The sequence below is a fragment of the Hylaeus volcanicus genome, chromosome 7 (genome assembly GCF_026283585.1).
Source record: "Hylaeus volcanicus isolate JK05 chromosome 7, UHH_iyHylVolc1.0_haploid, whole genome shotgun sequence".
In the NCBI taxonomy this organism is placed as follows: Eukaryota; Metazoa; Arthropoda; class Insecta; order Hymenoptera; family Colletidae; genus Hylaeus; species Hylaeus volcanicus.
In genome coordinates this window covers 21237193-21250098 of record NC_071982.1, presented here as the reverse complement: position 1 = coordinate 21250098, position 12906 = coordinate 21237193, and the positions used below count along the sequence as shown (strand labels likewise).

The 12906-nt window shown below is 36.1% G+C and overlaps 2 protein-coding genes across 5 annotated transcripts; both read right to left on the bottom strand.

The window, feature by feature from the left end:
* Positions 1-351: 351 nt before the first annotated feature.
* LOC128880013 (aarF domain-containing kinase 1) lies at positions 352-12817 on the bottom strand. 4 transcript variants are annotated; one of them, XM_054129625.1, is made up of 5 exons: positions 12391-12817; positions 8969-12286; positions 4658-8119; positions 2864-4533; positions 352-2787 (listed from the first exon to the last, which is right to left on the bottom strand). In XM_054129625.1, exon 2 carries the CDS (start codon positions 12279-12281, stop codon positions 10713-10715), a length of 1569 nt encoding a protein of 522 aa, XP_053985600.1. In that variant the 5' UTR covers positions 12282-12286; positions 12391-12817; the 3' UTR covers positions 352-2787; positions 2864-4533; positions 4658-8119; positions 8969-10712. The 4 variants fall into 4 exon arrangements, with proteins under 4 accessions (XP_053985600.1, XP_053985598.1, XP_053985597.1 ...); XM_054129623.1 differs by having other exon boundaries at positions 2864-8119; positions 8969-9180; positions 9253-12286; XM_054129622.1 differs by having other exon boundaries at positions 2864-8119.
* On the bottom strand, positions 8126-8962 carry LOC128880019 (uncharacterized). Its single transcript, XM_054129633.1, has one exon. The coding sequence runs from the start codon at positions 8756-8758 to the stop codon at positions 8357-8359; it is 402 nt and encodes a 133-aa protein (XP_053985608.1). The 5' UTR covers positions 8759-8962; the 3' UTR covers positions 8126-8356.
* Positions 12818-12906: the final 89 nt, after the last annotated feature.

Below are 12906 nucleotides of genomic sequence, written 5' to 3'. Positions count from 1 at the left end.
TTCGGGGTGTTGGCCGCTAGATGCCGAGTCGAGCGCCTGCCGCGATTCTCGAATTATCTATCCTTGTCGCACACCGTCGCGTTCTCTCTCGCACTCGCGCTATTCAATTAAATACTACGGGAATAAAGTAACACAACACATCTTTATTGTTTATTTTCCATTTATTATATATACGTTTCATGTACAGAGAACTATGTCAATGAAATACCATTATATTTCCATGTATATACATATTAAATTATTTGTACTCTTTTATTAGTACAATTTATTTTCATGTCTAAAAATGTTTCTGAAAGAAATTAAGTGTAATGAACATTTTATAATACATGCTGAAATTAAAATTTGGTTAAATCATTGAAAATTGATTCTTTATTAATATAATTCATTCTGCTGCATGATTGTATATAAATTCATGTTCGCATCTTGGTATTTCTTCAATCATCTCTTGTGCCTTAGTATTTTTCGAAATCGTCTCCTGATTCTGATGTCCCACGACGTCGCCTCCTGGTCCCGATGTCCCTCGACGTCGCCTCTTGGTCCTGATGTCCCTCGACGTCGCCCCTTGGTAACGATGTCCCTCGATGTCGCCTCCTGGTCCCGATGTCCCTCGATGTCGCCTCCTGGTCACGATGTCCCTCGATGTCGCCTCCTGATCCCGATGTCCCACGTTGTCGTCTCCTGGTCCCGGTGTCTCACACGTTGGCACCATCTGACCCGGATGTCCTTCGATGTCGCCGCATGGTACCGATGTTTCTCAAAGTCGCCTATCGTTGTTACTCCTGTTTGCATTCTGGTGTTAGCATCATACGAAGTCCCCTCTTGTAATCATGATAGACGTATTACTCGATGTCGTCTTTTAATGATAGTAACAATGGTAGTATAATTATTTTTCGATGGTCGGTTGATGAATCTTGAAACCTGTCAAAATAAAATTCCCAACATACTTGGCCCATTATGCCCAATATTTTTTAACATTTTATCATAATTATTTTGTCCTATAACATGTTTCACAATATTCGATTAACAAATTAATAAACATTTCATTCAATTTTCAAACGATACGTAATTCGTAATTCTTGTATAAAACTGAAACGACAATATTATATTTTATAAACATTACAACATAATACTTTTTTTTTAATGTTTTCTTTTTTAAATTTCTTTTTTCATTTTTTTTTTAAATTTCTGTTTTTCTTTTTTTAATTTCTGTTTTTTTTTTCTTTTTTAAAGTTATCATTTTTTTTTTAAATTTGCTTATTTGTTTCGTAAAATTATCTTTTTTTAATAAGTATCTTTTTTCTTTTGTATTTTCTTTTTTTCTTTCTCTTTTAATTTATATATTTTTTTCATTTTTTTTTTTTAATATTAAAAACTCAATAGTGAAATAAATGAATTTTATCAAATCTTAGTAAGTAAAAAAATATTAATTTAACAATGATTTCAATGACCTCAATTCGCTAAATTTTTTAAATATTTTCTAATAAACTATAATATGTCATACTGTTTGAATACAGTGATTTTGTTTTATACTATAACACTTTGCATTTCTAAAATTCTAACTTTTAGAGATAAGATTCGACAAAAATGTCGACTAAATTATTCTAAATAAGAAATTGTATGTTCATTATTTTTCGTAAAAACCCCAATGATAGACCTTTTTTTACTTAGTATCAATATTAGATAACCTCGGAGTATTCTTATCATTTCTGCCTCGTGATGTCCTGCTGTTAATATTCTTCATCTCAGACTAGCGAAGCCCCACGTTGATATCCTCTTCTCTGTATCCCGCGAAGTCCCACGCCGGTATCCTCTTCTATGAATCCCGCGAAGTCCCACGCCGGTATCCTCTTCTATGAATCCCGCGAAGTCCCACGTCGACGTAACATCTTCTTCTGCATCAGTGATTCTAATTTTCAGATTCTCCCTTGTGGATCCCACGAAGTCCCACGTTGATATCCTCTTCATCTGCATCCGCAAAAGTTCCGGTACTGACATTTCAGCTTCTTCTGGATTCCACGAAGTCCCCCCACGTTGAAATCCTCTTCTTCCGCATCCAAGTCCCCGTAGCGATACCTTTGGTTTCTTCAGCATCCCACGTCGACCCGCGATGGTGTCCTCTTCTTCAGCATCCCATCAAGTCCCGCGTCGATACACTCTTCAACATCCCACGAAGTCCCGCGTTGATACCCTCTTCTTCTGAATCCCACGAAGTCCCGCGACGATATCATTTTTTATGTTTGATTCTTCTTTGATGTTTCGTTATCGTTCTGGTACTTGTATTAAACTTTTCCCATAATATTACCAGGTAATTCCTTTTTTTTTTTATAACTCTTCTTTGACGTTCCACAAAAACAACATTCTGAATTACCCATAACTTTACGCGTAGCGTATTATCTTTTGTAAACCACGTAAGTCTATATTAATATAGATTTCGCTCCTCTACTAGGAAGTTTTCCGTATTTTTCTCAATACTTGGACGAAGTTTTGTTATAAATTCAGTTGTGCACTGTATTTTCCATACTTCGTAATATTCCATTAAAAAATGTCTTCTCTTTGTAAGACAAAAATGTTCCGTACAATCGCTTTTGAAACACGAAAACTTCTTACTTTTTTTCTTCAATGCTAAAAATTCGACACCTTTCATGAAGTATTTATGCGTATCGCATAAATTATTAGCATTCTGTTTTACGATCCGAAACAAATGACCATAATTTCTAAGAATTCATTGCTAGTTAATAGTCAACGAATTAAATAACATACTGGAATCGTAATATCTAGCAATTAAATCTGAAAATGAAAACGAGTTTGTTAGTTTGATTGTCCACACGGATTGCGAAGACCACGCGCGGCACGAGGTACATACTTTGTAAATAAAAGGAAAGAAGGCGTTTCTGCTGGAACTCTGCAACGATGGCCTTGCCGCGTCGTACCGTGAAGTATCGTAGCCTGTTGAAAACCCCAAGAGAGAAAACCCATGGCCGTTCATCACTCGAATTCGACACGCAACGATTACTCATGATCCCATCGAATAACGCAACAAACGATCCAGCTGCTCGAACTCCAACTCGACTCCAAAATTACGTAGGGCGAAATCAGCCTCGAAGTCGTTCCTTTGTTTTAAACAGGATAATATGTCGCCTATTCCTCGCCACCAAAAGACAGGAAAAAGCCGTGCATTTGGGAAATCCATTCCAAACTGTGCTCGAGTTATCCAACAATAGATAGAATTACAGAGACAAGCCAACAGACCAAACCCCATACGCAGATAGTTGGAGATTGGAAGACCTCTGACGTGTATTTTGTACTTCAAATAATCGAGCATCATTCCGTAACTTCTAGACGTGTACTCTCGCCTTCCTTATCTGCACGCACTCATACTCAAAACCGGTTCTCTAAAACACTTGGTTAGCTTTTTCGGAAGGGAAACACGAAAGACCTTGGAATGCAATTCGGTAGACCTTAAAATACTTAGAAACAGGACAATCAATCCCTCGAACCGTTACGTTCCTTAAATGAATCTTTGAATTTGTGTACAGCTTCCTTGAATTATTCGATTCACCTTAACCGTTGCTTGCAATATTAAATGTCATTTGATAAGAGTCATACGAAACGCAAGAAAAATTAACTTTGCAAATTGCCTCCTGTCCAGTCAGACTCATTTCCTTATCTTTTTCTTTGAAATTCTGTTTTTACGATGCTGAATACTGTTTGCTGGAATGTAGCTAATTTGCATAGGATTAGTATACCCCTACCCCCCCGACCCATCCCCACTATTCCATTTATTTGAAATTATACACAATTCTATAGTCGTACAAAATGAACTGCACAAACAGAACTTACAGAACATTCGAAGTATTTGGATAAACAAAAGCCATCAAGCATAATACACAGCACTCAAGAGCATTACCGTAAATTTCGAACTAATGGCACAAATTATTCTAATCACAAACTCTAAACGGTTGTCCATTGTTTTAGAAAAAATATACATTGAACGATTATTCACTCACCAAAAGTCTTACTACAATTAAAAGCCATTTCCTAACATACTCAAATATTATATCCAATACTCGTAGATTTTTATGCCAAGCATCATTAGATCATTTTATGCTTTAGTCACCATAAAGCTTGAGCTGCTGCATTCTCCATAAATGTGTTCTCGAATTTCACATAATCACATGAACTCAATATAAAAGCGCATTAGCAGATAGCGAAGATACACTGCAATACTATCGTAGGATTTCTTGTGCACTTATTACACTATATAACTGAACTTGAAAACGAAATTATAACCAGAACTTGCTCGCATAACTACAGTCTCAGAGAAATACTGCTACAGTTGACAAAAAATTTAAGTAGTCATTTGTTCCAGGGTCCTTGCGTAATATAACTTATATAAATTCCTTTCGAGTCGATTAAATATCCACATATGTTTTTGAACAGAACATGAACTTTGTCACATTAACACGAATCACAAATTTTCTTTTAGAACATATTCGTATCGATAAGATGAAAGATTCTAAATGAATAGCGAATCTGTAAAAGTTATACCTCTTTCTTAAAATTTGATCGATTTAAAATCATAGTAGGATCGTAAAAATTACATCTTTCTCCGACTAAACGATAAATTTGAGCGAAGATTATGATTTGAAACTGTTACCTGATAGGAGCGCAGCGTTGTTGATTTTCTTGCTTTCGTCAATGCGTTACTTTCCATTTAAAGCAAAAACTAACATTTCGTAGTGATTTGTTGCATATTCATACTTCAAGCATAATAAAACTCATCCACACAAATGTACTTTTCGTAAACATTGTTTTCAATATTTTCAAAGGCTTTGAAAATTCTGCTAATCGTATATGTCCCTTTCCTAACATCGTGATAAAAATACTGTTCATCTAAGCAATACATACATGTATAGATGTATTTCACAGCACTGTCTTCCCGTGGAGCAACGGCTGAATATATAACTCATATACTTCTGGTGCGATATTTTCTTGCATATTCCGAAGTAACGACCTAGTAGGTATACCCGACAGGTATACCCGAAGAACATCTGTCGTTCAAAGATTGAAACGATCCTAACTTGGTGATTGAATACTATATGCATGTATATATATATTCAAGGCTTTAACGCTAGCGTGCTCTGCTACCATGCTTCAGTTGAGTTTGCAACCAAACAACTTCAAACAAACGGCCATCTGCTAAACACTCTGTGGGAAAAAAGGTAACATTGTTTTATAAGCCCCCCACCCATCCCGTCAAACATTTCTCACAAATATAATTAGTCGTATGAAAATTTGCCAGAAATCGTCGTAATAGAACAAATGAATCCAAACTATCAATATACACTAAGAAAATATATGTTAGAGTGCATCACCTGGTTCATCTAAAATACCTTATCGAAGATAGCACTATTACAGCAATTTAATTCAAAATAAATCAATATATAACATGCTCTTCTCTCAACCTCTTCTTTCGTCGTTAAACGAGCGTCTCCGTATCGCCTCGAATATTTCTAAAGAACCGAATGTATTGAAAATCGAAGGACTTACATTGGCACCATAAATACAAAAAATGAATGGCTTCTTCCACTATCAAGTAATCCCGTCCGAATTGATTTTGTCCATTGCGATAAGAGAGATACGTACGGCATCAGTCCTGCAGCTCACAATAACAAGATTGCGCATCCCATCCCTTGCATTTCCCCATATACGTCTAATATTTACAACGTGAAATTGTTCATCATGAAACTGTTACCTTCTTCCACGATGCCTGTATCTCTTTAAAAATGCAATTTTCGTAATATCACATGTGCCTCACCGTAAAATATGTTCAGCATGATCGTGTCAGGGCCCAGTTACAATAATAAAGTGCATATTTAAAGATTATGAAGTGCGCATAAAGTTGATAACACGCGTTCTTTAGCCAGTCTAGCTGAAACATAATGTTTACCGCCGCCCCCTTCTGCCCCCACCTCCCAAAATCTTTCTACTTAAACATACACTATGGTGGTACCTTTGTAACACGAACGCGACACGTTCCAGCAATGGAAATGACCGCCTGTAGTTGTTTGCTTACAGTTGCACATCGAAGATACAAATTCTTTCAGGTACTCCTGCAGTACAAAACAAAGGCATCCGGACAGAATCTCCCCCAAGAAAACATTTAAAACGATATGCATAAAATCGTAAATATTTGATACCACACTCCAAACACGTAAGAGCAAAACTCGTTTAAGCCATCCGTATTCAAACCATTATCTTACTGAATGATAATTGTACAATTATAAACTTTTGCGTGAATTCCAAGATGTCCGACTCATTCTTGACACGTATACTTCATCCTTGCGTTTCAAAATAATACTGCATCGTTCCGTTCCGTGAAAATATCAAATTCATCGTTTACGTGTTAGAACTGATCGTGAAAAGTTTCAAGTATCTGCCAATATCTGCCACATGCCACCGGCATTCCTATTATCAAACGTGAAAGGCAACTCTCCAAACAGCCATTTTGTACAATGATTTTCTGCGGTAAACAAAATTTTCTCAAATTGTCCCCCCCCAGATCCCCAAACTTAACCAAAAACATTCCGAATATGTTCATCGTTTCTTGCATTAATTTAACTGTAACGTGAACCAATACCTCTATTCTTGCTCGTATAACTCTTCTCCATACCTCTTGTCAAGAAGCGTTATCTTACACATTGATCTAGAACATATATTACACAAATCTTCTTGTTCTAGCACCCGAGGAGTAATTCAGGAACCTCAAATCTGTGGAAATAGTTATCCAATGCCACAGCGGCCCAAAAAATACAACCAGCGTAGCAGTTATAAAAATTGTAGCGTTCTCCTACTTGGTTTTGAGCCTTTTTATATTCGCATGCTCGTATTAAAAATTAGATGTACTACTTGCGATACGTTATATCTGGCCTTTCTCGGTCGTCTCAATTCGGACAGACATGCAATGAATTACTCTCTCCATACCTCGGGGCTATTATCCTAATTGAAATGGGACAATATGCAGTTCTTTGGGCGGCCAGCTTAAGTTGACTTGGCGTTGTACGTCAATAAGCGGAGTGAGACATGTACAACTTGATGGTGCAAGCATCGGGGAAAACGTTTCTGGACCTGAGAAAACACGTTTGCACAGGTAACGGACAAAAGGGAGTAGCTCACCAAACAGGGCTCAAGTTTCCTGCCGTTTTGCTCGAAGTGAGTCTGTCTATCACGCCCCAGATGATTTTGGGACTAGTCGATGCGTGGTCGAGATACAGAAGTGCGAACGGAAGGTGTTTATGTGTGACTTGATCGCCGTGCAACTCAGCCGCAACGCTTCATGCGCGAATTTCTAGAAACAAACACTTTGCCCCTTTCCTCATCCCATACTAATAATCCTCTCTCACCACTCCTCTCATTTGACTCTTATGGTTTTATAGACAGGCCAATGACGTCGCCGATGACGAGCAACAGCCTGGACGACATGTGTGCGGGTCTCTTGCGTGCGATAGAATTTTGTAAGGTGTATGCCATACTGAAACGGATTTTTGGTATTAATAATGGTGAATCGAGAGATTATACAGAATAAATTGTCAACTTTTCTTTTTAACATTTATTCTTTCAATTCTGCTCCTCTTCTGCTGTATCACAATATTTACAAAAGAATTGTTAGATTAACGCTTTCTCCATAATACACAGAGTCTACGCACAAAAAAAAGTCTCTTTCCATTCTTTGAAATAACTTAAGCACAAACATTACTAGTCGTTAAATCTACGAATTATCTAATTAACTATAGAAATTCGTTTAGAATCGTACGCTTTTATACAAATACACATTTTACGTATATTATCAATGAAACTGCAATGTTTCTGAAAAAAGTAAAAATATCCTAGATCAAGTGCTCTTCGAACACATTCTTTACAAGCTTTGTACTTCCTTCATTGGTAAACATTACGAAAAAAATTGCAAAGAGAATACGTTTGTTCCGATACAGTTTACAAACCAAACCGATGAATGGCGTAGAGACTAGAACATGGAATCCCTGTTCCCCTGCGGTACACCCGGCATCGCTGCAAACAGCAACTCCCTCCGCCCGTCCCATTGCCATCTCAAATGGTGAGACTGCAAGTAAAAAACACCCAGATTTACACCAGGATAGTGATGTAACTTCTAGTCCAGCAGCACCAACGTGATACGGTGGTACTGCCTAATGGTATCGCGACTCTCCACTTGGCTGCCGTTCAACTCAACGTTTCGAGTCGCTCGTTCACGAAGCTGCCGGAAATCTCTTCAGGAGCTGGATCTCAGATGCATTCCCAAGGTTTTTCAGACCTGGTCGTCAGTTTTCTTCGTGTCTCTTCATCGCTGCAGCGGTTCTTTGATCTCTCCCAATTTAGACATGAACTTGTCCAGGCTGCTCAATTCCGGACAAAGAGGGCTCTGCCATGGATTCTCTTGATAAGAATGGAACTCTCCGATGCCCTCGCAGTTATACAAATCGCAACTTGAATAGCCAGCCTCTCTCAGGAATTGCTTCTTTAATTGCTGCCACTTGGAGATCCTGGTTAGTTGTTTGGTGCGCAATTCGTGCTCGGCCTTGTAAAGAGCGGAAGTCAGCACCGCCTCGACGCGCAAATCGCGTTTCCGATTACGCCGACACATCAGCTTCTTGCAACGAACCCTACTGATCCAATTCGCCAATTGTTCGGTGTGACTTGGTTTGTCGATATCGATCTCCCGAGGTCTTGATGTAGCCACCATGATGACGTAGTTACCTTTCTTCGACTTGCGAACGGCGTAGATACGTCCAATGTTCTTCTCGCCAACGTTGACACAGCGTTTACAAACCGTTCGAACTCGTGATTTTTCGCAAGACAATATACTAATACGAAACTGTTACTAGTCACAGATCTCTCGTCAATTCGTAAAACTTTTTCACCTAAATGTTGAATAAGTAAGGGAGACACCAACCTGCATCTGGCTCGTGTTTCTTCTCGAACGACGGAAGAATATACCGGCGATTCCAAAAGAGAAAAAACTTTGAGCTAGCGAGCAAGATACAGCCTCGACCACTTGAAGATGACTCAGGAAATGCCAGGGCTGCGCCAGTTGGGGGGACCTTATATACCCCCAAGCTCGCCACTAACTGGTATCCTTACGCGCGATCAATAGAAAATAGTCCCCTACAAAATTCCTTCAACGACGTTCTTTCTACGAAATTTTCCAGAAAATATTCACTCGACCGAATCTTTCACCTGTATTTAACCATTCCGAAGTTAAATCTCTCGAATAATTTATGAATTTGTTGAAACACTTCGATTCTAGAAAATAATTTTCGGCGTAGGAATGCGTTGTGCGGTCGGCCATCAATTGCGTGCCTTCCCGGGTAGCGTCATACGTTTCGCCGTTGCAGATACTTGGCGGCGTTGCCAATTCTCTCGGCGTCACTTCGATCAATAACGTAGCTTTGTTATTTATATCGCATTTCCCTGAATTCAGAAATTCTTTCACGATATTTTATGTTACGCATTGTCTCGTTTTCAAGAAAAGGTGAATGGATTATGCCTATACACGTTTAGCATTTGTCCGAAGATTTCGATGCAACGTTAAGCAAACGTTGGACCAACGTTATTGTAATATTTATTAATTATATAATAAAATGAGTTCCCTTTACGATAAAGCACTTTACAATAAGCACCGAGTAATATCCTTGCCGTAGTTTGCTGTAAAATGCAATGTAAATGTTCGGTAAAGTTCCGAAAATACAAAGAAAATTACGTTTGGTGCGTGTATGAGTAGAATTTGACGATTTGTAAAGACTTGATCTTTCTTTAGATGTAAATATTAAAAGAGAGTGGTTATATGTAATATAACTACGGATATAATTTTCTTATATGAATAAAATGTAAATATATTTTACGTGGAAATCATGAAACGTGGCAACGCTGTCAAGAATAACTGTGATATATACTCAACTGTACCCAACGTATACATACATACGAGGGACGCTTTCCTTTCTGCGAATATTGTATTTTTTTGTTTGAATATTCGCATAGTAAATACACATTAGGGTTAGAATATAAGCGAATTACATATGTCACTTTATTAATGTTAGAAATTAGTAAATATTCAGGACATATAATACACTGTGCAAAAGACGATACAATAAACATATGATTTATTTTCGAACGTATTTAATGTATATATAATTTTCTTGATAAATATAACTAACAATTTTAGTCGATACTAAAATAATACATATTCCCTGTTCATGTAATGAAATAACAACAAAATCCAGATGTTATTTATGTATAACGAAAAGAACAATAAAGTAAAAATACAAAAGGGGTACCAGCAACATACCCATGTATTTACATATTTATAGAAAACATTCGAATGTCACTTTGACTATTTCACTGGCACAATGGATTTGTACAAACAACAAAGAACAATAAATATTTGTACTTATTTTGTATAGATACAATTCAATTTTACATAGAAATAATTGCTTTGTATCTTTTCTATTTAATGCATGAAAATAAATAAAAAATACATTTTCTTACAACAACAACAACAACAATTACAAATTTCACAAAATTATTTTTTTCAATGAATAAGGTTAATGTGTATCCCCCAAAAAATATTTAATTATAGTGTTCAATTAGTTACATATTTAATTTACATAAAAATATATTTTACCTAAGAAAACCTTTTGTTAAAAAGCATAAAATTCATTTTTCATAAGCGATTCTATGGAGTTTTTTATGTCAAAACTTAGTGCTCCTAAATATACATAATATAGTGATAATTTGAAAAGTATCCATTGTTTAGACATGGAAAGTTTCCATCTTGACCATGTATTTGAACATGATTTTAGTTTCTCGTCGTACACAGAATTTATACAACATTTTGACATTTCCATCATTCCTGACTTTCTAGATTCTGTATTCAAAGAATATTCGATGCAGCGTATAAGGTCGTTTGTTTTAAGAATCAATAACATTTGTCTATTTACTCTTTCTAGTACATCGCTAATTTGTGGTAATAAATTTGGTATTTCCTTTTGAAATTCTTCTTTCTCTTGCGAATCATATTGGGTTTTTTGTACACCAGACATAATTGTATTCCAAGATCTGCCTGATACCATACAAGCTAGTAGACCATATAAGTCTGGTACACCTAATTTTGCACAATGCAACTGCATTGCAACCTTATCTCCATCTAATATAGCCAACCAAAGTTTAGAGTATTCCACTCGAAACTCGTTAGAAAGGTTTGCATACAATCCATGATCCAAAAGTATTATTTCTGCTTCATTATCTTTTTTTCTGACTAAAACATTACCAGGGTGTGGATCAGAGTGTACAAAACCCACGATAAATATCATACGACTATAAAGTCGACCCAATTTGCTGCTGACTTCATAAGGATTTAAATTATTGTTTTGAATATATTTCAAATCATTCACTTGTCCACCTTCTACAAATTCCATTGTCAGAACACGACGCGATGAAAGATCCCAATATATTTTAGGTATTTTCAACCAATGATAATGTGAAAATATGCTTTGAATTTTTTCAGCATTTTTCCCTTCTTCTGTAAAGTCCAATTCTCTAGGAATGTTCTTCTTGGTTTCATCAACAAGCCAATCAAATTTAAAGTCAGGAAAGACTAATGATGTCATTTTTACTAAAGCTGCCATAGTCTTTATATCCACATAAGAATTTGTTTTGACTGCACGATGTTGAATTTTAATGGCAACAACATTACCATCTTTTAATACAGCTCTATGAACTTGTGCTAAACTGGCAGTGCCTAAAGGTTTAGGGTCAATACTCTCAAATATGTCGTATGGATCTTTCTTGAAGTCTTCTTTAATTACGGTAAGTACATCTTTAAAAGATGATTGGGGTGCAGAACTATGCAATACTCGCATAGTATTAACATATTCAGGTGGTAATAGATAATCTAAAGCACCAATATGTTGACCAACTTTTATATAGACACCTTTATTGGCACAGCAGAGCTCTAAAAGTTTTTCTGCTCCGTACTTGTGAGTTTTTGATTTTAAATCTCGATATTCTGGACTATTTCTGTCTAATTTGGTTGAATATAATTCACTTTGATAATGTCTGCCTATTATAAAAACAGTAAGTGCAGCACGTCCTAGTCGTACAATACCTATAGATCCCAAATCGTATTCATTTGCTCTCAGAGATGCCAAAGTGCCTAATCCAATTACTCCAAGTGCAGTTGTTTTTAAAAATCTCTTGGACATAAACATTGTGACTGAAAAAAATTCAAATAATAAAACTTATGCCACTAGTCATACAAAACGTTTCAATAATTATCTAATTCCCATACAAAGATAACCTGTCATTACATAAACTTACTTTTACATACAAAATAGTTGAAGTTCTGCTTGCTTTGAGAAATCTTTCTTACACGATTTATATTATATTAAGGACAGAAAGTTATGTAATATATGTTCATTTTGTAAATCAAAAATTGCTTACAAATTTGATGACCATGTAATAACCTAAACTATTTACACATGGAGAACGTTTTAGAAAAGCTGTATTACGAAATAGTACCTGATACGATGTTTTAATCTTTTTATTTTTGCTGCAAAAATATCCACTTAATTTCAGCAAATATTTCCTTACATATTTGTTTTTTTTGGAAAAGTGACATCATAACCTGTTTCCATTCACACGTGAACGTGATTAACCTTTACTCACGTGGAATAGCGGAAAATTTGCATAAAGATCTATCACTTTATAGTCGAAAATCTCTTCATATTATCATTGTATAAAATATATTAAACAATGAGCGCATTTAATATTTCATGCAAATTATTAAATGTGTTGTCTTTTGTTAAAATGTTAAAACTTGTACAAAATATCAAA

Excerpts from the sequence above, each read along its gene's own strand:
- LOC128880019 (XM_054129633.1), bottom strand. The coding sequence starts at position 8,758 with ATGGTGGCTACATCAAGACCTCGGGAGATCGATATCGACAAACCAAGT.
- LOC128880013 (XM_054129622.1), bottom strand. The coding sequence starts at position 12,281 with ATGTTTATGTCCAAGAGATTTTTAAAAACAACTGCACTTGGAGTAATT.